Source organism: Pelecanus crispus, chromosome 7 (assembly GCF_030463565.1).
Source record: "Pelecanus crispus isolate bPelCri1 chromosome 7, bPelCri1.pri, whole genome shotgun sequence".
NCBI lineage: Eukaryota > Metazoa > Chordata > Aves > Pelecaniformes > Pelecanidae > Pelecanus > Pelecanus crispus.
The window spans coordinates 22,915,691-22,942,959 of record NC_134649.1 but is presented as its reverse complement, the minus strand read 5'-3'; the positions used below and the strand labels follow the sequence as shown (position 1 = coordinate 22,942,959).

The following is a 27,269-nucleotide window of genomic DNA, read 5'->3' as shown; positions in this document are numbered from 1 at the left end:
TCAACACCCAAACTGCTTTGGAGTGAATGTCCCAAAACAAAGGGCTCAAGGAGCCATCAACTCCCCACTGCAGGGATGCACACACACACACCTCCCAGCACACCCTGTACAAACACACACGTCTGTGTTGCATTGCTTGACATCACCCTGGATATCCCAGGCTGTTTGCTGGAAGGCAGCCACTGCTTCGCATCTAGTTACCTGGTTTCCCAGCAAACAAACTGGATTTCAAAGCCCCTGTCCCTGCTGTTGCACAGGGGCAGGAAAGCTCTCAGCATCTCCCTGCAGTACCAAATGATGCCATTTCAGGGACTGGGATTTCTTTTCCATATTTGCTGCCTTTGAAAGCTGCCTGCTGAGATGTGAAGCCAACACGTACCCAGGGGCACCCCCAGGCATCTTCCCCACTGGAGAGAAGGGGAGAGTGGCAGCAGAGCCAGCTCAGCTCAGAAACCTGCCCCAGGCTGCCAGGAGGACTTGCCCCAGGGCAGAGATCTGCAAGGTCCCTGCTATCAAGGAGGGTTCATCTCCAGATCCCATCTCTGTCCCCATGGCAGGCAAGGCAGGGGAGCCTCACATCCCCCTGATTCTGCAGTGCTCCCAGCTGAAGGCTGAGGAGAAGACCCTGGATTTTGAGTTCGAGGTGGTCAGTGCCCAGTTTAACCGGCAGGGCTGCTACGCCCTGCGGCTCACCGTGGAGAACCCGCTGCTGCAGGGCTCCAGTGCTGGCATCCAGCTTCGCATCAACAGTGGGGAAGTCATCCAGAGCAGCACTGGCACCACTGACACCATCGAGCAGAGCAACCTCAACCAGATTTACTCCTTCCAGAGGAGGAAATTCACCTTCACCCTGCCCAGAGGTAAGAGGCTGGATGCCACAGGGGTGGGCTGATGGCAGAGGCAACCCCGGAGCACAGCTCTGCAGCAAGCACAGCCTGTCTCAGGCTAGAATACGCCCATACCATGCTCATACCTTTGCCACCACAGCAAACCCCTGAGCTGGAGTCAAAGCTGTCTGAGCTTAGTGGGGTTGATGGGGTACGTCCAGCTTTGAGTGGGGCCAACACCACCAGTGATGCAAACACAGACCACCCCCCCACCCCCGCCCAGGGTCTAGATGTATCCAGACTGGATAACCCATTTGCTAATGTTCACAGAGCAGAGCTAACCAGGACTGCTCATGGATGAGCCCAGGAGATGCTCCTGGGATCACCAGCCCTCCTAAGCAAGGCTTCACCCCCACACCACTCCCGGCAGGTTTCTGCAAGAATGACAAGAACCATGACGTGCGGCTCCACATCGAGGCCCTGCACTTCCCTGGGAGGGCAGAGAGGATGAGGAGGAGCAGGCGGGTGGGTGAAGCCTTCTTCGCCATCTACCCCCGCACCAACCAGCCCCGGATGAAGCTCTCTGCCAGGAGGGATGAGGACTGGTACCACTACAGCGCCGTGATGGCTTTGCTGCGGGTGGGCAGCAAGCAGCCAGCGATGCACTGTGGCCGGCTGGCTTTCACCACATCCCTTCATGAGCACCGGCCACCCACCACACTGGCTTCACCCCCACCACTCTCCCCCAGGATCCAGGAGGAGGACCAGCAAACAGCAGGCACAGCCCCAGCATCCCCAGCCCTGGACATCCCTGTCCCCAGCCACTCGCTCTGTACACCTGAGTCTGCTTACCACTCACTCCCCACTGAGGGTCATGCCTGCTCTCCCAAGGTAGGAGAGCCCAGAGACCTTATGCTCCAGCAAAGCAAGAGCAGACCAGTCTGCTTAGGACAGGAGTTGACCCTAGGGTAACTAGATGGCCCCACATAGGCACCAGCTGGAGGAAAAGCAAAAAGGGAGAGGTCTCTATGGGTTTCAGGGGTATCTTTGGTAAACATCACAGCTCTGCCTCAGTTTCCCCTCCCTCATTCCTCAGCTTTACTGAGTAGAAGCTTGGTGCCTGTGTCTGCCTGCCACCAAAGTTAGGTACCCTCTTTGCCCAGGACATGAACAAGCTGGTACAAGCTCAAGATGCAGGCAGGGTCTTGGTGAGACAACAACCACCCAAGCAAATCCAGGAAAGAAGAGAGTCCTGCAGTCAAACCATGCTCAGAGCTATAAGAAAAGATCCTTTATGGGGTATTCACCTGGCTCTGCCCACACCAGCATGGTCCAACACAACATTAGCCATCCCATACCAAGCACAAGACCAACAGCTTGCCCCAGACCTCACCCACAGCACTCACAGAAGGACCAGAACCTCCAACCCACCTGCTTAACCCACCCAAACCCCCCTCAACCTTCCTGGCTGGTGCAAGAGCAGCCCCCAACAGCAGAGACCTCCCCCTGAGAGGGTAAAGCTCTGCAGCATCACTCTGCCCTACACTTTTAAGGGCTGAGAACAGCCAGTCCCCACCAGAGGCAGCTAGGAGCTGGGCAGGTGCTCCCTACAAAGGATAGAGGGCTGGGGTCCTAAAAAGCTTATTAATAAGATAATTTTTGAAGTGAGAATAGGTTTGGTCTTTTCTTTTTCTTTTCCTGAGGCAGTTGGGGCTGTGGAGGAGCAATCCCTAGGGATGCATGGGGTGGGGGTCTCTAAGTTTAAAATAAATGTTGCTGGGGTGGTTATGGCTATTAGAGGGGGGGGGAGGGTGTATTATTATTTCTTGCAAAAGTTCTGCCTTTTAAGGGTGAGGGCCTGAGCCCCAAGGGTTAAAGGATGGAGTTGAGATGTAGAGGAGTCTCCCTGGGATGTGGGGGGAGATGTTATGGGTGACGCTGGGGTGACTGGGAAAGGGGTGCTGGCACCCAAAGCTGGGTCTTCAAACCCCTTCTCTTACTCCCAGAGGCTGCAGGCTGACCCTGCACTCAGCTCCTCCCCAGAGTTCCCAGGTAACTCAGCAGATGAGCGTTCCTCCTCCTCTTCCTCAGTGCCTGCCCCTGCTGCATGGAGCCGCAGCAGCTTCCACCTGTCCTTGCCAGGCTACAGCCCGGATCTGGCCTCCTCATTAGGGCAGGTGAGTGCAGCCGGTGGAGAAGACACTATCCTAAATTAATAACAAAATTCTCTTACTCGTAGTAGCTTCCCATTAGAGCTTTGCAGTGCTGGACAGGAGATGGAGGGGTGCAAGGGGACATGGCCACTTCCATCCTGTCCCTGGCTCAGCTTGGGTACCAGAGTTATTCCAGCTCCCAGGCCATCACTTTCCCAGCCTGGTCATGGGAATGGGGGAATGAGACATCAAACTTTGCATTTCTAGTACCAAAAGGCAGCCCTGCAAGCTGGTCGTCCCCAGGCAGTGGATGGTGTCACCTAGTAGCTCTTAAAATGCTGACTGCAGGCATCTGGGGTTGACACATCTTAAATATTTCATCTTGCAGCTCAGATCTAGACTTCTAAAAACTGCAGAAACCATAGGGCAGGGCTAATGTAGTCTGAGAGGCTGCATTTCTCTTTCCTTAGTTATGTTAAAAGCTGTCTAAATAAAGGAAAAAGACAACCCTTACCCCAGGGGCTCCATTTCCTGCATCTCGCTGTAAGAATAACATGTCTGCTGATGAAGACATCTATGCTGCTCTCAGAGGTGTCTTGTACACGTGTGAAAACATTGCCTGAGAAAGCTGGATTACAGCACTGGAGACAGGATTGATCTTGTGAACCCTCCCCACGCATCCTTTGGGCTCTCTTCTCCTTCCAGGGAGTCCCTCATGTCCTCCAGCTGGGCTGGAAGCATTAATGGCTGGGGATGGTGGGCTTGATGGCAAGGTCTTCTGCAGCTTCTGGGCCACCAGCAAACACTGCTGGCTTGGGCATGGGGCTAGCAGCCCTGACTCATCCCCCCAGCCAAGGCCTTCTGTGGTGGAGAGGTGACAAGGGACTCCGCAGGTGGTAGCTTGTACCTGTGATGCCATCACCAGGATGTCCTAAATGCTGGACATGTGCTTCTTGGTCCTGGTGACTACACTGGTGTGGCTGTAGGTAAAAACCGGGTTGGCATACCTCTTTCCTGTGGTGTGCCCTGTTCGGGGGCTACCTGCTGTTGCAGTGCTGCAGGACGCCTTTGTGCCTTGGCTCTTTCCCTTGCGCAGGATAAATGTGTTGCTGATGGCTCTGAAGCACTTGATCCATGTAGTTCACAGGAGTTACAGGGTGCTCAAGCCCTGCTGAGCTGCTCAGCCCCTCTCCAGGGCAGCTGCCCACTCCTTGCCCTGCAGGCAGGATGCTGAGCACTGCAAACCCTCAGGACCCTGGAGCAACTCCTTGCCCTTCACAGCACTTGGCCTATCTTGATTTTCAAGTGGATGTGCTATCCCCACCCTGATCAGCTGAAAATTTACTGACCAGAAACGCTTATTAGTGAGGCCTGATTGAGTTTTCTCAGCAAACGTCTAGACATAAACTCTTTCGAGCCGCGGAAATCGATAGCAATCAGCTGGGATGTGGAACGGGATGCTGCGGAGCCAGGCCAGGGGCGTAAGGCAAGGCATTAGCAAACGCAGTTTTGCTCCTGGGCCCCCAGAGGGAGTGCAATAAATCACCTGATGCTGATGTCACCCGGCAAGTATTTGCCAGGATGGTTTTTATTTAAAAATTAAAAGCTGGGAGGAGGGGAGGGGTGTTGGCTCCCCACTGTCCCGGGAGGGCTGGAGAGATGGAAAATGTGTTGGAAGGTGGTTGAGCTGTGCTGGGTTATAGGGAAGGGGGATGGACCAGGTGGAGCTGGGAGGGGGTTTTAATCTCCAAAAGCACTCCTGGGGACGCTGCAGCCTGGACCAAGCTGAAGCTATGGGAGTTGCTTGTCAGTCTGAAGCTGTTTTGGCTCTCGGTGGTCCAAACCTGAGTATTGCAAAGCATCACATGTTGATCCTGCAGTGCATGGTGAAGTTGAACCCTAAACTGAAGTTTGAGAGCCTAAATATCTTCCTAAATTCAGGCAGGACTTGGGTGATCAATAATTTGGGGAGTCAGTAATGCTGGGGCATGGAGAAGGGCAACTTCAGAGGGGTGAGGGTTCCCATCATAGGGCTGCTGCTTGGACTGGTGTCCTAAGAAGTCTGGATGCTGGGGTATTGTGTCCATCTGTTTTGCTTTCCCAAATGGCAATGACATGCGGGTGCATCCCAGTGGGGTACCAGCTCCTCGACACTCCGTGCTGAGCATCTCATCTGCAGGATGGTGGGGGTGATGGATGGGTGCTGAGCGCCACCTGAAAGGCCAAGGCATGGGGATAATTATTTTCTCATGTCACTGCAACCTGCGGCTAATGTATTCCTAGGCACGAAGCAGGAGGCTCTGCTGGCTGTTCAAATGCCTCGCGTGTGTTGCAGAGCCAGACGACTCCCTAATTGTCCCAGGACCCGGGCACAGCACCAAGAAGGCTGATAATGTGCCATGGATGATCTCTCAGTCGCTGGCATGGCTGAGGTTGAGCCTTGGAGCTGTCAATCCCAGCGATACCTCCTCCCTCAGCCTGGATGGAGGAGAGGGGACTGGGATCACCAGAACCCTTGGGGACTTTGCAGCACAGCACAGGACTTGGTTAAGGGGAATCAGCCCCAAGGTCAGCAGAAGTTGGTCCCTTCCTCTGGGAACCATTCCTATTTCACTTCCAGCAGGTCTATGAAGTGCTGAGGGGAAAGAACCAGCTTTTAGAGATCTCCTTTGGCAGTTGGACTTGGTTGCAAGCCCACAGAAGATGGTTTGTTTCCAGTCTCCCTGGACCAGCTGGCAGTGAGGCGCCCATCCCAGAACAGCAATCTGTTGCTGTCAGGGTACAAGGAATCACAGCCTTTCTGCAGCAAACATGGGTTTGCACACAGCTTGTAGTCCCGCTTGGTCTCGCTTGTTTACCAGGCTGCAAGAGCGCAGGGGTGTCAGGCAGCTGGGTGAGACACAGCTGGTGGTGCTTCCCATGATAAGCACACCCCATCCATGTTTGCAAGGCCAGCTGTGACTTGTGGAGCTTCAACAGGTCTGAAAAATGGGACCAAAACAGCTCCTGGCTCTGCTTACACTGTGCTTTATCCCTTTGGATTCCCCATGGAGCTAAACAACTTCCCTAGCAAAGCAGGTGCAAAAGCACTGAATGCATTTCAGGCACAGGGACTTGGGGGGGTCTGAGCCACAGCTGGGCTAATTTTGGCCCCTTTTGGGGGGCGTGGGGGTGTCAGGCTAGGGCTTCCTTAATGCATGCAGGGAGTATCTCAGGAGTCCTTTCCCCACCCATCAGATGTGGATGACAGGCTGTGAACTGAATTAGCTTGCTAGTTCTGCCGCTTTTCAGTGGGGAGCAGAGCCCAGCCATGGCCTCTCCTGAATGCTTCAAATCAAACCCAGACCCATTTGCAAGCCTGGCTCAACCATCTGGCTGTGCCAAGGGGCTGGGGATGCTTTTGGGCTGAGACATTGCATTTCTGTCTGTCTGCAGTGGTAGGGGCAGCGGGGCTGCAGAGGCAGGGCAAGGATGCTTGCACTGGCATGCAGATGCCCTCATGATGTGCCCCATGTCACTGAGCGATGATGGTGGATAAAAGCTTCTGTCTTCTCATCACTAGAGCGGCAAGGCTGGGGCAGAGGTGTCTGTTAGTGGGTGATGGATGGCGTGTGTCTCCCATCTGTCCCCCGGCCGGCTCATCCATCACTCATCCTGATGACAGCAGTTGTCACAGGGAGGGTGGCAGGGGTCCAGCCCTTCTCCCTAGCTTGCCACCCCCGACATTGGGGTGAGGGGCTGGAGCTGCCTCGACTCACTGAAAGCCCAATGAGGCTGAAAGACAAACTTTGCCGGCAGGGCTCGCCCTGGGTTGTGGAAGAGATGAATAATGCCGCTCCAGCAAGCAATTTGTAGGGCTTTGAAAAGCTGTCAGCCCAGGGAGGAGCACGCTTTGACAGGTTCATCAGGGACTTCGCCTTCCTCCAGCAGTGCCCTGGCTCTCAGCATCCCTTGATCATCCTTGCTCCATGCCAGAGGGAGCTGGCAGCAAAAGGGGACCTGAGGCAAATGGCTTTGGGGTGCTGCTTGCATAGCTCTGATTTACTGAAAGATTATTTTTTGGGGGTGTGAAAAATGCATGTTCCTAGGGATGTATTGCAAGGAAATTATATCCCCCGTCATAACGTTAGGGAGCCGAGGCTGCCCGGCTTGGTCCAAAAGTCCCATTCCCCACATGCTTCTCCCTGCCCAGGTGGAGATCTGGCATGGAAATGGGCCAGTGCAGCATGGCAGTTCACCTTTTCTCAGCTAAAATGGAGAAAAATCTTCTCGGATGGAGAAGACTGATCCTCAAGAGGTTTTCCAAGCTGCTTCTTGATTTACTCGTCTGTAAAGCACAAACTCTTTGGATGCTTGGAAGAAATGCAGGCAGAAGGAGCGGCTGCTAGTGCTAATTCCTACAATTTAAGTCATCATGTCCCTTTAAGTGTCAAATAACTGCCTTGAAGAGAAAAGCAAATGGGGTTAAAAAGAGAAAATTGCTCTGCTTTAAGAGGCGCGGGTGTGGGGGGCGGGGCGGGGGGGGGGGGGAGGAAATTGCACTGGTGCCACTGATAAATATAGAAAGTGTAAAACTCTCTTAATGGAGCAGATGAGGCGGTGCTGGGCTGCTGGCCCATTTAATTATTTGACAGGTGAATTGGGAGTTTTCTACATAAATGGAAGGAAAATGAATTTCACAATTTTTAGCCCAAAGGGACTCCCAGCTGGTGGCAATGGGGCTCCCTGGGGAAATTGTCTTGGAGTCGGCATCCCTGCGTGCTGACGGGGGAGAGCATCCTCCCTCCCAGCACCCCAAAACCAACCTGTGATCTCTGAGATCCCGCAGGGTCCCCTCAAGGAAACAACTTGCTTAAAAATAATAATAATAATAATATACCAAGCTCAGCCCGAATCCAAGGAAAAAATCCCCCCATCCCTGCTGCTGGTTTGGAAATGGGAGCAGAGCAGTGGTGTCTGCCTGCAGCAGTGGGGGTTACTGGAGAGGCAGGGAGGTCTGAGGCTGGCACGATGAAACGATGAATAAAACAGTGTTTGCTTTCCTGCGTCGCTTTTCTTCCTCTTGCTTTTGTTTTGCTGGGGATCTACTAAAGGGCTTTAACTGCTCGGGTGTTTTTCCTTGGAGGATGGTTTGAACCTGCTGCATGAAGGTGTTGGGAAATACCCCTTGTAATACAATTGGGTTTGCTTCAAAAATGAGCTTGGGCTGCCTCGGGCCGTCAGTGGAGCTGAAGTTCTCCAACCATATGGTTGTTTATCTTAGGGCTGTGTTTTGAGCGGTGCTTGCCAGAGTCTAGAGCATTTGCAGTGGGGAGGATACGCTTTCTAGCTCCTACAAATGGAAACCATGTGCGTGCCTGCTCCTTTCATTTGGGAAGCTGCTGGCTGTTCCTTGCCTTGCGCACCCACCTCTGCATCATCCTAGAGGTTATTTTTCAAGGGCAAGGGCTTCTCTGTCAGATACTAATTGTAGGTGTCATTACAGGGGGGCTATGCTCTCCTCCCATCCCATGCCAAGCAACTCTAGGCATTGGGGAGCAAAACCTCAGCGGTGTCTGAGCAAAGAGGGAGAAAGCATCTGCAGCTGGTCCCAGCAAGATAACACCTCCCCATGCTGCATCAGCAAACCGTGGATGAGCCCACATGCCTTCCACCAATGCAGGGAGCTCGTGGCATCATGCAAAAGCCCTTTGCTTTGAAGGGGCAGCGTCCCGCTGCAATTGCATACTGCAAACACCAGCTCCGAGCGCTGCTAGAAGGACCATGGTGCTGGGGATGCCCATCGGTGCAGCTTGGTGCTCTTCTCCCACGGGTGGGAGCAGGGGTTGGAGGAAGAAGAGTGCTGATACTGTTTTAATCTTCCTTTTAACTGTAATTGTGTTTAGCCGGCTCCCCCGAGCTTGTTCCGGGCGATGCATTTTTCCCTGCTAGATTGCTTTCCTTGTTTTGCTCATTGGAGACAGGCCGGGGCCTGTGTCATGCCAGCTATGCATTAATAGAGCCTCAAATGAGATTTCACAGCCTCAAATCTGATTAGCACAGAGGCTCCGGTTGCTTTGGAGAGCAGGGCAGACAGACAAGGAGCCATGACGTTTGGGGTGGGTGAGGGGGTGCAAACCCATACAGATGTGGGATGTCATGCTGTACCCTAACACCCCAGGCTTGTGGGGAGTGACATGGAGCCTGAGGACATGGGGACAGCAGGGCACAGTGCAGCTGGGATGGAATGTGTCTCCCACCCCCAGAAAACCTTGAATTCAGGATGCTAAATTGTCCCCTGCACAGCACGTTGGGAGGAGGCTGGCCTGGGCGAAGCAGCTGTATCCGCTCACCCATCAGCCGCCAAGTCCTTGCTGGGCTGCTCGTGGCCTGTAAGCCCATATTTCACCCTATTTTTCTGCCTGATGATGTGTCAAATCCCGTTCCCATTCCAGTTCCCCCATGCCCAGAGGTGTGTACTTGCTCGCTGCCCATGACAGAGCCGATTGGCAAGCTGGCTGCTTGCCCCCATTATCAGGAGATGCTCTGCAGTGTTCTGGGGGCTCTTGGTGTGCTCTTACATCCCAGATCCCTGAGGCCAAGCCCTGAGAGGTGGCTGGATCTGCTAGATTGTCCCAAGGGACACCTGGGGACCCAGCATCCTCAGGCTGGTCTGGCTCTGGGATGTCCTGACCATGCTCCTGCCCTTCCTTGTGTTCAGACCCCGCCCATGGCACAGTGCTGGAGGTGCAACCTGTGGGCTGGTCCTGCTGCTTGTTTAAAGTCAAGTGGCACTTTTTTTTCCGTCCTCTCAGCTGCCGGGGAGGGGAAACAGCTTGCCGGTGTTTAGCTGCCATAAGGAGGCTTGAAAGGAGCCTGGGGAGACATCACATAGGAAAACTCACACTAGCCCCAGTCCATCTTTGCTCATGGAGCCTACTATTATTTTATGAAGTCTCAGGAGGAGGATAAAGCTGACACGTTCCCAACAGCTGCTCATAAATTGCCAGGGGCAGGGAGGAGCTCAGAGCCGTGAGCGTTCCCACTGTAGAGGAGCGTATCCCTGCTCCCGTGGCAGCATTGTTCCTGGCTTTAGCCAGGGCTGGGGAGCTTGTGGTGCTCACTATGAAGGACCAGGAGGGTCCTAGTTCTTCTGTGGTAGGGCAGGGGCTGGTGTCTTCTCCTGCAGAGCAGCAGTTCATCATCCCAGGGAGCACTGTCAGGGCTGTGTTTGGGGTTGAGGAGGTGAACGCTGCAGGTGTACAGCCCTAGGCATTCACATCCCATCTTGTGCTGTGCAACACACTGGAGAAATCAAAATTCAAGGAGCATCCTGCAAGCACCGACCTTCTGCTGGGGGGAAAATGCAGCTGTGGTCTCCAGCTGCGGACAGGGCCCAAGCTGGGGTGGAGGAGCCCCTGCAGTGCCATGCCTGGAGGTCCCTGCTGGCTCCCAGCCCAGGCTGTCCTCCCCGAACTAAACGCCGGGCTCTTGAGGCTATTTATGTCTTGTCAGCCCGCAGCCAGAAGCAATTTAATCTTGGCTGAATGCTGCTGTAGAGGAGCTGCCCGGGCCCCGATGCTTCTTTCGAGATGATAAAGAGTTGATAGAAAAACGAATTACGATGATGGCAGCTCAGGCACCGTTAATCAACCTCCCCACAATGTTGCAGTGTGAATAATTAATAATTGTCGTTAAGGATGCTTTAAGGGTGGCTTGGGGTTAAGGCGCTGTGTGGGATCAGGGCAGTGGATTGTGTGAGATGTTCGAGATGCTCTGCAGGAGTTGGTGATGCTCCAAGGGACCTCAAAATGTTTTAAACATGTGGTGTCCCCAGCTGAGACCCTTGGGGACATGGGAACTTTATTTTTTCTCCGCCTCCAGAAGCTACAGGTTGTAAACTCTTGGGTGAGAGCACTTGGCTTGGCAGGGACGGAGAAGTTTTTCTTCCCACTGAGTAGGAGAGCTGAAAAACAAGCGTGGGCTCTACCTGGAACCACAGGCACCCTCCTTCTGGAAGAAATACTGAATTTTCTCCTGGCTTTGAATAGTGACTGGGGGTTTTCGGTAGTTAATCACAGCCTTGGTGAGGGTTTCAGGTACCGTTTGCCTGCAAAGCCTGGCATTGCTCATGCCTGCTATTTTTAAAATGTTTTGTTCTCCTGCTTGCTTTTACTTAGCTTAACCACTCATGAGTTTTCTATTAAAACCTCTCACTAATTATTGTGCTGTAACCATTGCTAGTGGTGAAACCTACTAGTTTTTTTAGGGAGATGTAAATATAAGTGGTGGGTATGAAGATGTGTGCTAAGAAACCTGCTTCTGTTATCTGCAATGTGAAAGAAAATATGGAAAACATAGGAAAATGTCCCAAAATAGTGATCTGGAGCTATAAATAAGGATATGGTATGGGACACCGATCCAGCATCACAGCTTAGGCCCTGGGGTCCCCCAGAGCAGGGGTCCATCAGTGAGCTTGGAGGTGTCCGTGCAAATCAAAACAAGGTTGTTTCCTGGCTCTGCCAGCTGGAATTCCTCTAGATTAGGGGTTTAGTGAGTATTTGGGATGCAAATACTCACTAAAACTCAAGAGCCAGAGCCTAAATAGATGCTTTCTTGAAAGGAGAGAGAGGTCTCCAGGGAGATCATCCCTGCCTGCCCTGCCTGTACACCCATGCATGCTTCCTGCCCGCAAATCCGGCACCCTGACTCCTCAAAGCCCCCATCTATCCTTGCCCTCCCTTGGTGATGCAGCTGCAAGTTGATACAGCTTGGGGATCTTAAACTCAAGTCTGTGCTTTCCTCCTCCTTTCCCTGGCTTCACCCCTCAGTTTGCCCTCTTTGCCGATGCTGGGTTGGGGCAAAATCATGCTATCTTTTTTTTTAGGATAGCGTTTATGCTCTTATACACACACCCCTTTTTCCCTTCCTCTCTGGAAAAGCCTTGGGAAGGTGTCAGGGCTTGCCATGCTGGGCTTTTGGGGGTGCACGGAGAGCTGGGGTGCTCGGGCTGGGAGCGAAGCCACTCTGGCTGCCAGTGGGGAGAGCCTGTGCCTGTGGGGGGTGACTTGATGGGTAACATCTCATATCAGGTCACAAAACCCTGTAATTTCCCCTCTCCATCAGCATCACTGGGCAGGGGGATAATTGCCACAGAGCTGGAGCCAGCATGGGATTGGGATCCATCCCCTCCTTCTGCTTTGCAAGTTAGGGAATCCTCCCCCACTTTGTATTTCTGCTTCTTTGGTGCCACTTTCTGGCTGTCATAGATGCTGAGCCGGTCCCCAGCACCTAGCCCCCAGCTCCAGCTGGCTTCTGAGCTGGCAGCAGAAAATTAAGGGGGTGAAAAAGCTGATTTAAATGTTTTTCTGAGCCATTGGTGGTCAGAGCACCCAGGTTTCCGATCCACAAGCGATCCTCAGGCTTGGGCTTGTCATCCCCCACAGTGAGGGTCACCTCCCTGCTGCCAAGCCCATCGCTGCTGCAGCTGGGCTGCCAAGCCCATCGCTGCTGCAGCTGGGTGGCCTCAGGAGAGACAAGGGAGAGGGCTTAGGATGAACCAGCCCCTCATTACAGAGTTTGGGGGCAAAGCTATGCGTCGGAGGGGATTTGCAGGCAGCAGCTTTGAGAAGCCCACAGGGTGGTTGCTGGGCTGAAGCTCTTGCTTTCACCCCAGGAGGTCAGAAGGATGCATGGAAGGGTTTGCTTTTCAGGGTCTGAAGCAGTGCAGGGTGGGTTTTAACCCCTTGTAGCCACAGCATATACAATATTAGATACACTAATGCTGTGTGCTGCCCAAGATGGTGGAATGGCGAGGATGCAGCTGGGGGGGGAGACGGCACCGTCTCTCACTTGGATGGGGTGTGATGGGCACGGTCCCCCCACGGGTGAGGAGCGGCAGCTTGTGGCTCTGCTGTTTCTTATCACATCAGCTGGTGAGAATTAATGAGCTGGGGTGGGGGGAGCTGCCATGCTGTTCCCTTTTCCCCCCCGGACTGGGCTGAGATCCCAAGTCCTGTGGAGTCTCTATAAATTGCAGAGATGCCTGGGCTGATGACAAAGGGGAGCAGGAGGATGGCAGGGGCCAAGAGAGGGGTTGTTGGCAGGTGTCTTGGATTTGCATGGCAAGGTTTCAGTAGCGGGGCGGGGGGGCTACAGGGGTGGCTTCTGTGAGAAGCTGCTAGAAGCTTCCCCTATGTCCAATAGAGCCAATGCCAGCCGGCTCCAAGACAGACCCATTGCTGGCCAAGGCCGAGCCAATCAGTGACAGTGGTAGCACCTCTGTGATAACATATTTAAGAAGGAAAAAAAAAACAAACCCAAAACACTGGGATACAAACTGCAGCTGGAGTAAGGAGTGAGAATATGTGAGAGGAACAGCCCTGCAGACACCAAGGTCAGTGAAGAAGGAGGGAGAGGAGGTGTTCCAGGCACCGGAGCAGAGATTCTGCTGCAGCCTATGGTGAAGACCATGGTGAGGCAGGCTGTCCCCCTACAGCCCATGGAGGTCCATGGGGCAGCAGATATCCACCTGCAGCCTGTGGAGGACCCCACACCGCAGCAGGTGAATGTGCCTGAAGGAGGCTGTGACCCCATGGGAAGCCCACGCTGGAGCAGGCTCCTGGCAGGACCTGTGGAGAAAGAGGAGCCCACGCCAGAGCAGGTTTGCTAGCAGGGCTTGTGACCCCATGGGGGACCCACACTGGAGCAGTCTGCTCCTGAAGGACTGCACCCCATGGAAAGGACCCACACTGGAGCAGTTCGTGAAGAATTGTAGCCTGTGGGAAGGACCCACATTGGAGAAATTCATGGAGGACTGTCTCCCATGGATGGGACCCCACGCTGGAGCAGGGGAAGAGCGTAAGGAGTCCTCCCCTGAGAAGGAAGGAGCAGCAGAGACAATGCGTGATGAACTGACTGCAACCCCAATTCCTTGTCCCCTTGCACTGCTCCAGGGGAGGAGGTAGAGAAAATTAGGAGTGAAGTTGAGCCTGGGAAGAAGGGAGGGGTGGGGGGAAGGTGTTTTAAGATTTGGTTTTATTTCTCATTACCCTACACATGTTCTCACTCCTCTCTCCTACTCAGTTTTGATTGGTAATAAATTAAATGAATTTTCCCCAAGTTGAGTCTGTTTTGCCCATGACGGTAATTGCTGAGTGAGCTCCCTGTCCTTGTCTCAACCCATGAGGTTTTCATTATATTTTCTCTCCCCTGTCCAGTTGAGAAGGGGATTGATAGAACAGCTTTGGTGGGCACTTGGCACCCAACCAGGGTCAAACCACCACAGCAGGTCAGAGGGTCATGGCGGAGATGGAGGTGCTTTAGATGGTTAATCCCTGTTTTGGTGACCTGGCTTGGGGTCTCTGGTTGGACCATGATGTAGCTGGCCCCCATGGGATCATGCTGAGCAGGGATACTGGGCTCGTTTCAACCCATACAGGATGCTCTCATGCTGCTCGATGTCCTCCCAGCGAGCCTAGCACCCCTTTTAACCCTGTCGTGGCATGGTGACATCCATGGTGAGGAGCTGCAGCTAGGCACTGGGGACAGGGAAGAGGCAGCTGTGATGGGGACTTGCCAGGGACATCATCTTCCCAGCTTGTTCTCCCCCATTCAGGCTCTCAGCATTGAGCAAAGCTTGTGGGGACCGTCTTGGGCGATGGAGATATGCTGGCGACACCATCTCCCCAGCTTATTCTCCCCCATCTGGGCTCTCAGCATTAAGCAGGGGTTGTGGGGACAATTTTGGGTTATAGAGATGCACCAGGGGCATCATCGCCCCCATCTAGGCTCTCAGCATTGAACTGGGGCAGTGGGGACAAAGTTGGGTGATGGGATGTCATCTGCAGCTTTGCCAGCTGCTCCTCACCTTGACATCTCTCCCGCTTGCTCCCGCAGGTATCTGAGTCCTCCATCAGGACAGAGAAGCCCAGGCACACACTGGGAGCTGGTGGGGGGCACGTGGCCCGTGTGGGGAAGGAAGCCATCACTGTCACCCTCCATGGTGCCAGAAACCTGCCAGCCACACAGGAGGGCCAGGTGCCATGGCCGTATGTCATCATGTGAGTACTCAGCGTCCGTGAAGGGGGACAACCAGGACACAGTGGTTTAGGAGCTGTCACCCTGTTATTAACTCTTTGCAAGCCCCAGGGAGGGGGGAACGTCTTTTGTGGTGACATGCACAAGCATCACCTCCATGGGATGCTCAGTGCAGGGAGAGGAGCTGGGACTCCTCACTGAGATGGGGGAAGGTGGAGGACAGGGCGCTTTGTCTCGCTGGGGCGTTGGGAAGAAAGCATTCCTAATATTGAAAGTATAAAATGATGTCAAAGAATCCACAGGGTAATGCTGCCTGGGTTTTGAGATGATATCACAATAAATAAAAGAGTGTTTTAATAAATAAAACAGAATGCTTGGGTAAGGAGAAGTGGGCTCCTTGTGCATTATGCATGTGCCAGGGGACTCAATTAGCCGGTCATGCTTTGGTCTGTGTTAAGAGGGAGGCCGCTCCACTCGGCATTGCTGCGGGGTGAGCTTGGGATCCCAAAGAGCTCTTCCAGGAGGCAGAATTGCTTCGCACTGCTTCCCTGGAAAAGGGAGGAGAAAGCAGTTGTTGGTGGCTTTAGGGCATCACCTGCCTCCCTATGGACTTTAGTTTCTCCAGGGCATCTCCCTGGGGCAGTGCTGGGCAGGCTGGTACCCAAGCAGATGCACCGATGCCAGGGAACAGGGAAGCAGGGCCAGGGCTCATCTGCTGGGGACAATCAGCAGCCAGGGCTGTGAAAGCCTGGAAACATCTTATCTGCAAGCATGTAGAGCAAACTGTTGCTTGCTCAGCGTTTTGCGATGTAGAAACCCTGAGCTCCGTGGTGAAGGGGAGTCCCAAGGTCTGTCAGCACGGCACAGTGTGCCTTTTCTCCACAGTGCCCGGTGCCAGCTATGTCGGACATCCTGGAGGCTCCCTGGGTAGGAGGGATGCAGCTCTCCATCACAGGGGCAGCATCTGTCAGGTTTTTCAGGCTGGCTGGCACCAGCAGCTCAGCAGGAGCCGGCTGGCACGTGGGCTAGCAGCCCCCATTGCCACCCCTCCATCACCCCTTCCCCTCTTTCCCACCCCCCCATGCCAAGGACCCGCTCTCTGCCCTGACAGCCTGAGTAACTCCACCGCAAGAGTTGTCTCTATTTCCATAAACCAATTATACCCAGATAATCTCAGGAGATTTAAACATCAATATCCTAAATGATAGCACGAGGGTGGTGTGTGATTGTTGCATCTCTCTGCATTCTGGTGCTGCTCCATCACCGCATTGCCATGGTAACGGGGGAGTGATGGAGGGGAGGGGAGGGTGGTATTAGGGATGCAGGACACATGAGGGGCCTTTTAGTAACCATAGTGAGGGAGCCAAGGCAGAAAGGAATCAGTTATTGTTTTTCAGGGTGCTTGCTTTTGAAGGAGAGTAGCATGTTGCAGTTAAAAGGTGGGTTTTTACGGACGGGAAGTAGCAGTCGGTGGATGTGCTGGTGGGGACCTGGTGGCAGCTGATCTCCCCAGAGCCAGTGGAGCCAGCCCGAGCTCAAAATGCTGGCACACAGAGCATGACCCCCCAAAATCAGGAGTGGGATGTCAGGAGAGGAGCAATACCACTTGCACCAGCCCTTTGTGGCTGTGCCCAGTCAGACACTCATGCCCGGACGCGGCATCCCGTAGCACTCCGTAGTTGTGTGCATTGCTTCCAAGTCTCAGTGCAGAGGATTTTGGAGGCAAAGGCTTGGCAGATTGAATCTGAAAGACCTCGAGCAGCAGGAGAGCCTGCATAGGCATCCTGATGGGCTTGGGCTCATCCCTGCCCCAGAGAGGATGGGGCTCCTCCGGGGACCTGGCAGAGGCTCGGCTCTGTTCCTCATCCTCTGAATGCTGAGCAAATCCCCCCTCCCTGCTTTCAGGGGCACCCATGAGTTTGCTCTGCGTCTTCCTTTTACTCCCTTGTGCATGCAGATAAATTGCTCCCGAACTGGTGTGATGCAGGGATGACCTTGGCGCACTGGAGACAGGTGTGTTTGCAATTAACAGCACAAAGCGCCTGGCTCCGTCCGGCTTCTCCTCTCCATTGAGTACCGTGGGCGGGTGAAAGTACCTCCTCGCTTCTTCCTTTCTGCTCTTCAGCGCCAAGAGAAGAAACTCAAGGTTGCTGCTGAATGCACCGTCTGCTCCCAGCCTGAGGGATGGGGGCTGGTCGTGGTGTGGATGGGATGCTCCACCTGCAAAGGGGTTAGGGTGTTCCTGCAAGAAAAGCCTTTTGGCTCTGCGACATGCCCAAAAATAAACCAGAGGCTCCGCTGATAACCCCAGAGCAAGGGGGTGTAGGAAGTGGGACCAAGTGGGGTCTTTGGGGGTCCCTTTCTTGCCCCGGCACCTGGCTTAAATCATAGTGGGAGGAAGATGGACCATCCCAGGGCTAGAGGGTCAGGAGCAATGTAAAAATTTGGTTTCTCAAAGGAGAGGGGAAATTAGAATTCTTCTTTTCTCAATCTGAATCTTTTCAGAATTTGCTCTTACACCTCTGTGATTTATCTATCCATATCTATTTACCCAAACTGCACCTGAGCCCCCCAAGCTCAGCACCAAGCACAGTGGGGCTGTGTGGTGGGGGGCAGCCTTGCCCAGGGCCAGATCCTGCAACAGCCATGTAAGTAACAGCCTGGATGTCAGTCCTGAGAACTGTGGCCATGCCGCATGGGATTTTTCTTCCCCAAGAATGATACGCCTGCACCACTGCGTTGCCTCTGCAGGGATGTTGGCCCCGAGAAATAACTCACCCTGTAGAGATAATAACTTCTAATGCTGGACAAATAAATATTTATGAGGGCTGGGCACAGCCTTGCCAAGCCCTTTGCTGGGCACCCAGGTGTCACACGCAGGGGGGTGGCTGTGTGATGCTGTCCCCAAGCACCGTAGCCGAGACATTGTGTGTAATAACTCCCCGGGGGCGGCTGTCTTTATATTTTATCTTTAACTTTTATCGCAGCGGTGGGTGACATGGTGCATCCCCGCACAGCAGAGTTAAGTGCCTGCCCTGGAGCAGGCAGGGAGGGATGCAGAGCATCAGAGGAACATCTCTTGGTCCAGCCCATTCATGTCCTGCCCCAAGGCATGTGATCCTATGGGCAGCTGTCTGTGGCGCCTGCTCACTGGATACCCCATCTCCCACACCACTGAGTGGGTCTGGAGCTGGCTGGGGTGAGGAGGAGACATCAAACCATCTCCGCTCTCCACTGTTCCTGCTGCCCCTGGCCTATTCATTTGATTTTGAAGCATATCCCCATGTGTTGTACTGTTGTGGGTTGTTCCCCCCGTGGCCCCCCCCCCCCCCACCCCAAATCACAGCTCTTTTTGAATGCAGTCTCCTCCTTAGGCAAGTCTATAATGAAGGGGGCCCAGAGCAGCCAGTTCTCACCCTCCTTCTCCTCCCCCACCTCCTCCAGCCCAGGTCTCACTTCATTCGGACTCCAAGCACGTTGCTGGTAGAGCAATCCCCCACAGAGCTCATTACTGGAGAGCCGATTTTCTTCCAGCCCTTCCACAATGGTGCCAGCCCGATGTTAATTCCCACCTGCCAGAGCTGGCCGGCTCAGCTCCATCCCTGCAGGATGCAGGTGGGCTTCTCTGGTGGGGAATGGGACACGTGGGAGATAGGAGAGGAGCATGGGGCATGAATGCAGCTTGGCTGAGGGGCTGTTAGACCAGTCTCTCCAGCAACGAGAGAGGATGTGTGTGGAGCACACTCCCATCTGGCTTGTACCTCTGAGATGAACCTGCTTGGTCCCGTGTTGCAGCTGGAAGGACCTTTATCATCTCCTTTCCCCCAGAGACAGGGTGGCAAAGTGCCACCATCTGGTCTCTGTCACTGCAGTGCTCTGGTAACCTCTCCCTAAGAGCCACGTTGGCTCTGCTCCAGCAAGAGCTTTCCTGGAGGAGCCAGCACTGGACACTTCGTCATCTTAATATCCATATCAACCTGTTGACAGGGCTGGGACATCTGTGTTACGCTGGCCTGACACCACGTCACTGTCCCTCTTCACCCCGTGGTTGGGGATGAAGAAGACTTGAGGTCACCATGTCACCAGGGGATGGGACTCTGCCATGGTCTTGGGACTCCCAGAGTAACACCAAGTGTCTCACTGGGCAGCAAAGACCTCCTAAAAGATCTGCCATCCCCCTAATGGGGGAGGGGCATTATTGTCACTAGCCAAGCTCATGAGTAGTTGATGATCAATTGATAAATGTGGGAGGAACAACTCGAAAACAGCCCTGATGGTGATGGCCCTGCACCAGCACGGATGAAGAATTACCTGGGGCCCATAGCCGCTAACATTGCCGTAATTATTGCTTAGCCTTGTTATGTGCCTAGTTTAATGACAGTAGTCGTTAACATTCAATCTTCTCTCTCCTTTCCCAGCAGCCTCCTCCCTGTCCCTTCATCAATACAGCTGGATAATTAGCCTCCAAGGTCTGAAATAGCCTTCTTGGATAAAAGGGGCTGCAAACCCCATCACTGGGGGCTCGGCAGGATCCGGCAGCCGGGAGTAGAACCGGCCCTGGACCCCCCCGCAGCCACCCTGGAGCAAGGGCAGAGCTTTGCTAAGGGTGGTGTGAGGATGGGCTGGCCACTGTCAGCTGCACTGGGCAGGAATGGTGCTCATCCCTCTCCCAGGCCCAGCTCCCTGCTGACACATTACCCTTCCTCACCCAGTAACCAGCCTGTTTTGCCTCCCTTTCCCTCCCAGTAAGACCAGCAGAGGGGATGAGCAGAAGCCAGAGTCAACCCGTGCATCCTTGGTGCCCACCCACACACCCACCTGGGAGGAGGAGGTGACGGTGGAAATAGATGCTGAAGATGCGGGCTGGGCAGGTGAGAGCACTGGAGGACCATGGGGACAGGGATGCTGGAGACCAGGACATGGGACTCATCTCCTCAAAGCATTAATTTTGGGATATTAGAGAGCCTGTGCTCTGAAGTATCCTGAGCAGCACCCAGGCAGAGAGTGGCCATGATGGGGATGAGCCATGCCCTGAGCCCTGCATGGCTGTGGTGGCTTCAGGGTAGGACCAAGAGGGACATGCCCCCAGGTACAGTGCTGCAGGATGGAGCAAGTGACTGTGCCGAGCTCCGGGCATCCTCCAAAGCATCCCATGGGAATTGGCATCAAGGGAGAGCACCCCAAATCTTTCCCCACTGCCATCCCGACCCTGACACCTCATATCGGTTGGACCCACATCATGATGCTGTTACTCCCCGTGCAGGGCTGCTAAGTCTGTAACTGTAATAAAACTCATGGTATTAGGGGCCAGGATTTGATTATAATGAGACCCTTGCAAAACAAACTGTGGGAGCCAATCTTCACGTCATGCCTAATCCCATTAGGCCCTGACCTAAATGAAACTGAGGAGCTTTTGATGTACTTTGGACCTGCCCCGTGCAGTACCAGGAGAGATGTGGGGAGACCTGACAGGACCTCTGGCCCCACTCATCCGCATCCCAGCATCCCCCAGGTGTTCAGAGATGTTCATCCCTCAGATGTTCAGACCGGAGCTGTCGTTTCCAGGTGCAGCTTGCACCTTTTCTTGCCCAGAAACAGAGTTTCCATTGGCAGGTCTGCCAAGCATGATCTATCATCGGGGACGACTAGCAGAAAAGCCACTTGTCTCTTGCTTGACCCCAGAACATTTTCCCTGGTGCTCTTTCTACAAGGGGCTGGGAGAAAAAGAAAATCTCCATAGAAATTGAGCACTTGCTGAAAAGCATGAGCTCGGGAAAGTGTGGTCCATGCACTTGCCTGGTCCATTGTCTTAATTTTGGGGACATGCATGACCTGTGACATCGCCAGGTTGGCCAAGCAGGAGTTAAGGCGGGTGCCTCAGCACAGTCATTAAGCTGGGGGAAGGGAAACCCAAGTCTTGATGGCAGCATAAAGAGAGGGCGGTTTTCCCTTCCATCAGCTCTTTTTTTTTGATAAAAGGCTCCTGCTCGTGCTTGTCAACTAAATTGCAGCTTTGCTTTAAACTAAGGGAAGAGCTGGGGGTGCCAGTGCCTGTGGGGGTGATGCTGCGATGTCGAGGGACAGACGGGGACCAGGCACCCCCGAGAGGGCAGATGCCATGGTGGCAAGTGTCTGCAAAACCCACCTGTGGGCTGCAGGCTGACCCTGGGGCAGGGAGGGCTCAGGGCAGGATTGCACCCTGGCAGCTGAGTGGTGTGAGCTGGAGACAGGGAGGCAGATTAGATGGATCAGTGGGAAATCCCGGCTTCTTAAATGGGAATCTGAGCTGTATTGGTGGGAATCTGAGCCAGCTGCTCACAGGCTTCGCTTTCTTGGGGATGCCTGGGACATGCTCTCAATGGCTCCTTGGGATGCATGTGTGTCTGTGTGTGCATATAAACCTGGGACGTGTGTAAATCCTGCTCCTGTCCACCCCACCATGACCTGCAAGGGGAAGGGGCTGCTGAAAAGGAATCAATCCCCTCATTGCCTCTGTCCCTTCTTCACCCAGACCTTCCCCCAAACCTCTCCCCATCACTTTCCCTACTCTCCCCTTCCCCAAACCCCTCAGCCAGCCCTACTTATCCTGACAGCTGACCTTTTTCCTTCCAGTGCTGACTCTCACGGTGGCAGACAAAGCCACCAAGGAGGCATTGGGGACCTTCCAGCTGCCGGTGCGGCACCTCCAGCCCTTCCAGCCTCACCACTGCAGGCTGGTGCTGGTAGGTACAGTGCCTGCCCCTCCATCCCGCTGCTTATTCCTGTTTATAACTTAGATTTTCACCCCAGGGCTGTAGCTGGGGGTTGTGGGCAAATGGAGCCTTGTGTAATGGCATAATCCCAGTGGGAAAACCCAATTTGGCAAGTCAGGGAAGGTGCTCAAAGAGGCTTGTGAGCTTCCCGTGAGGTGGGAACAAGGCAGGCGTTGTGTTAGGCTTTTTTCATCTCTCTCTGGTGGGAAAATGTGGAGGAAAAATGATGGGATTGCAAGCTGGGAAGTGCTTTTGCCCTCAGCATCCTGGGGAAGGAGATGTGAGGCCAGGCCATAAGGCAGAGTGTTCATTAAACAGGGGCTGCTGTGCATTAATTAATGCAGGCAGGTACCCAGCCCAGAGAGAAGCCCCTCAGTGGGGATTTCTCCGTCCCAACATGTTAACAGTCCCAGGGACTTAGACGATAGCTCCCTGTACAGAGGAGACCTGGCAAACTCACTCAATACTTCCCCACAATCAACCTCCCCTATGCTCTGGCAGGCAGAAGTTAGTTTCCTCTTCCCTGCACAGAGATTGGGAGCGATTAAATATTTAAATGCAGAAGGATTTATTATATTGATCTTTTCCGGGAAGGCTCCAGGGGACAGTGAGCTTTAATTATCAGTTGGTGCTTTATTGTCAGCGATGGGCTGTCTGCACACCCAGTGCCCACGTTTGGTGGCCTTGACCCTTCCTTCTCCCATGGTTTGCTCTCCTCCACAAACAGCCAAGGACGCAGGACCCCACAGGGACAGTCCTGTATGTCACCATCATCCGCAAAGGGAGCTTCATTCCTCGCTGCAATGGATTGAGCTACGTGGCCTTGCAGGTGAGAGGTGGCCCCAGGAACAGGAGGTGGCAGGGGGAGTTTGCAGGGTCCAGGATGGACCAGAGCATCTCGACTCAGAGAGGATGCTGCTGCACATTGTCTCCTGCTCCATTGGCTCTTGATGATGATTTAGGGCAGCTTGTTTTCCCTCCCCATTTGCTGACCCCTCACCATGGGCTCCCCACCTCCCAGGTGCTGCTGCAGGGGCTGTCGGCCCCCCTGGCTACCACCCTCGGGGCCCTCATTGCAGTGGCCAGAGTTGTGACCAACGTTCAGGAATATGAGTGAGTTATGGCCATAGGGGGGTGTTGGTGACGTGAGTGGGGGGTGCTGGACTTGGGACAACCTGAGTATCCCTGGTGCCATCACCTGTCCTGCGGTGTTTGGCTTGCCAGGAGCAGACACAACTCTGCATGTGGTGACTCTCCCCCTTTCCATCACCTCTCAGGCACCACATGGAGAAGCATCCCATCGCCTGTCCCAGCATCAGCCCCACCACCATCACATTCCCGGACCCTCCAGCAGCAGCCTTCAGCATCGCCCGAGCTGCCAATCATGGCTGCCCGCAGGTACAAGGCCAAGTGCATCTGCAGGGATGTACGGGTCTGGCAGCATCCGTCCCACTTGGGTACCAATGAGCATCCCTCCTTCAGCAGGGGAGCTAAGCACCCCATGCAGGGAAAAGCTTTAGAGGCAAAGCAATGCTTTGAGCATCAAAGACACAGTCCCCATGTCCACCTCGCCCTGCCTGCAGAAACCCATGGGCAGCTCCTTGTTTGTGCTTTTTTCCTTTGTTTTTCCCCCTGCTCCACTCACGCCTCCGGCTCGAGTGCTGCCTCTCAAAGGCAGAGACCTTCTCCTCCCCAGGCCTCAAGTACCACCAGGAGAGCTAGCAACACACATCTTCAAAATAGCTGTTGCCAGGGAAACATATGCTTTTGGCACGTGGCATCATCGGAGAGCAGGAGGAGGGCCCCGCTTTTGTTTCTGAGCCCTGCCAAAAATTAGCAGGGAGGGAGAGGCAAGGGACTGGAGGGATGCTGGGGCAGGGAGGAGGTGTGATGGGGCAGCCAGGCCAGAAGCCAGCGCGAAGCTGCCACCCCTCAAAACCAGAGCTGCTCCATCCCTCCACCTCTGAAAAGTGCCAGCCAAAAGCATGCTGAGGGCAGATGTCCAGCCACCCCGAAAGATGGATCCAGCTGGTCCCAAATGCTGGCGGAGCACACGTTTCTCCACCTTGGTCCTTCTCCCCCGTGTGTTGAATTTTTATCATCTCGGAGTGAAATACCCTGTATCAACATGTTCAGGGAGCCCATAAATAAAATATTACTTAGAGGAGGCCAGCCAAATGCCAAGTTGCCCATGAAGTGCTGAATGATCATAAAAATCGCTAGTGCATTTCATTCATTACAATAAGTGTTGTTTTATTGCCCCGCTCTCCACCTCCCTGGGTTGTTCTTTGCAGGTGAGAGGTGGGGGGAGCACTGGGGACCCTCTGCTTTGGGTCTGCACCTGCTTTGGGCACCCCTAGGACCAGCACCCCCAGCCCCACCATGGCAATGGGTTCGGGGTACAGGCTGCTCATGCCAGCTCTGGAGCAGATATTAGGAAAGAAATCCCCATGCGCTCGCTCCCATGTTATCTTCCATCCCCCCCAACTCTTTGCTCCAGGATGCAGCAACCCGAGGCTGCAGCTTCCCAGCAGGAGCAGGGATATTTCTCTCCTCTAAAGGCAGTCAAAATCCATTCCTTTGGATTTATATGAATAAATACACACAAAAACCCCTGTGAACTCGTGGGACCCAGGCGCTGGGCAAGCCCAAGCCGAGCCCCACAGACATGGCACAAGCAGCAGTGCCAGTGCAGAGCCGTGGGAGCCCAACATGGGAGGACGAATGATTAAACCCAGCCATCTGGCCTGCATGCAGGCTGCTGCCTCCCCCTCCTCTTTCTCCTCCTCCACTGTCGCCCACATGGCTCTGTCTGTCTTTGCACATCATGGAGGATGCCCTCCCCGGGGATGCAAGGACAGGGTGCCCTGGGGAGCTGTGTAACCCCCAATCACTCTCTCTCCCCATCTCCTGCCTCAGTTTCCCCACCCTGTAGAATGCGATTTCTTCCCGGGGAGGATGAACTCCTAATGTCTGATAGAGGAAAGTTTAGGGAAAGGCTGGAAGGAGGAGGGAGGAGGGAGCATTGCTACTCTGGTTCCAGAGGTTAATGGCTTTCCCTGAGAGAACTCCTGGGCAGGCTAATCGGATTCGATAATTCTGCCAGCCCAGCGTGTCCTCTCGCCTGTCAGTTCCCATCAGCATCTGCAGACAATGGCACTTGGGTTCACCTTCAGCAGGCACCCCTCTTACTTAGAGGGTTTTTGGGTTCCTGAGTGGTTAACACTTCCCTGCCTGGCCGGGGCTCCTGGCCACCTGGTCTTCCTGGCCAGGAGTTAGCTGAGACCTGCACAGAGCTGCCTGCAAGAGCATTGGCTGCTCTCATGGGGGCTTTCCTTGGATCATCTCATTGGACCAACAGCCCCTTTCTCACCAAAAGGGATGGGTCTGGACACACTGGTGGCAATGGCAAATCCATGGGGTGGATGGACACCGGACTGTGCCTTCCACAGAAAGCCATGCCATGTCTGGCCTCCCGGCACCAAGCTCAAGCCTTCATGATGTTGGTCCCCTCTAAGATAAATCTCCTGTTAGGTTCTTTCCCTTGGGGACCCTCCAGTTTAACCCACTTATCTGGAGCTTCTCGCTCTCTTCCAGCATCTGCACCCTCCAGACAGGCAGCCATGAGGACCAGGGGAAGGGCCCATCCCTTGGGAAGGCAGGAGAGGTGCTGTGGGCTTGGCCACCTCTGCCTCTGCTCATGCCAGTGATGCTGTCTTTGAACCAGCCTTTGTACGGGAGATGAGCTGGGGTAGCCAAGGAGGATGAAGGCGTCTCCTGCCTCCTCCTCATTATCATCCCCTTTGTTGTGTTTCTCCAGGTGGCCCTGGGCAGAGACGGTTGTTGTGCCAAGACGTCTTCCCAGATCAGTGCATTAGCTCTGATGCCCCAGTGCAGAGCGTCCATCTGTCCCGCTAAGCCAGTGGGAGACAGCTCAGCCCTGGCGAGCGCTCCTGCCCCCACTGCAGGCCCCCAAATCGGGGGGGGGGGGGAATTTGGGAATGTCATCTCCCATCCCTGTCCTGGTGAGAGGAGCCATGTGGGCTCAGGACCTGCAACAACTGAGGTCAAATTAACAATATGCTCCCACGTTTGACTTTTCCCTTCCCTGCTGAGTCTAAAACGGCACCATCTCGCAGCACCTGGTACAGGTCAATGCCAGGAAAAGTAACTGGAGGCGGCATTTGGTGGTTTTTAGGAGATTTTTCCCCCCAAACTGGGCTTTCTGAGGCTAAATGAAAGAGCCCTATGGGCTGGGATGCAGGCTGGGAAAGAAGAGGCATGGCTGGAGGGTGCTGAGCTGGATCCAGCTGCTGGGAGCTGCCCTACACCATGCAGGTTTTCCCTAAGGACTTACAGGCACAGACTGGGGTCCCTGCAGTTAAAGCAAGCTGCATCCCAGCTAAAAATCACAGCTGATGCTGGGGAGTCCCTGACAAATTCCCAGCTGAGAGAGCCAGCCTGGTGCTGAGCCAGCACTAACAGCACTTCCTGGTGCAGCCCATCGTGGAGGTGTTTTCAGGCTCTGAAGCATCTCAGCCCTGCTATCCCCTTGCTAACAGCCCCCAGGGCTGGGTAATGCACTGCTGCGGGTCTCTGAGGTGCATAATGCCCATTATCATCCCCAAACGTGAGCAGAGGGAGACCCCCCTTCTCCTCCTCCCACCCTCCCCGATGAAGCAGAAATGTGCTGATGCAGAAAAGCTGATCGGCATCTCATCCCCGCTGGGCGATGCTGGCCGAGGGGATGGAGTAACAGCATTAAAAAGGAGCTGCTGTCAATAATTTCTTGGTGCTGGGCAGCCGGTGTTAAGGCTGACCTTTGGAGAGCTGGCAGGGCTCTCTGAAGGCAAAGGGGAGCAGCTGCTGGCGGGGATGGACTGATGCCATTTCCAACGACAGATCACAGCTCTGGGGATGAACATGTTGCCTGCTGTTCGATATTTATCAGGCAACCCGGCACGCATGCTTGGGAAAGACTTTCCAGGTGCTTATATTGTCGCAAAACCCTTTCCCAAGCGTGAGCACAGGATTGCCAATAGATATCAAAAGGCTCACCCTGGAGTCAGTGCAGCTTATCCTCCAGGCTCTTCCCATTGTGTTTTTAAGCATGGGGTAGTAGGTCCATGTGCTATTTTCCTCCTCTGGCTCTGCAAGGCGGAAGATGCTGGCAGGGATTAGCTGGAGAGAAGCAGCCAAGCTCAAAGACCCAGTGAAAACCAGTTCAAGCAACTGGGATTTGGGATTGCTTTCGAGCCAGGGATGGGATGCAGCTGCACAGGTTGTACTTTTCTTTACCCTCACCTCTCCTCTCCCTTATATCTGTCTGCTTATTCATGTCTAGAGAGAGAAAGTATCTGAAGGATAATTTTCCTGTTGTCTCCTAAGATGTCCCAACCAGCCGGGCCCCCAGAGCAGCCGACCTGGGACATCTCCTTCCTCTTCCAAGGCCAAGACGTGACCACCATCTTCTCTGAAGACACCGCCCTGGTGATTGAATATTATCCTTACAAAACCAG

The 27,269-nt window shown here is 54.2% G+C and overlaps 1 protein-coding gene across 1 annotated transcript in view; it reads left to right on the top strand.

The window, feature by feature from the left end:
* Positions 1-550: 550 nt before the first annotated feature.
* The window catches only part of CCDC33 (coiled-coil domain containing 33), a 45,877-nt gene continuing 19,158 nt past the window's right edge, over positions 551-27,269 (top strand). The window contains 10 exon segments of the mRNA XM_075714207.1: positions 551-860; positions 1,258-1,718; positions 2,834-3,004; positions 14,858-15,021; positions 19,745-19,869; positions 21,611-21,720; positions 22,478-22,579; positions 22,772-22,863; positions 23,028-23,148; positions 27,139-27,268. Of these exon segments, the coding sequence (XP_075570322.1) occupies positions 551-860; positions 1,258-1,718; positions 2,834-3,004; positions 14,858-15,021; positions 19,745-19,869; positions 21,611-21,720; positions 22,478-22,579; positions 22,772-22,863; positions 23,028-23,148; positions 27,139-27,268 (1,786 nt within the window).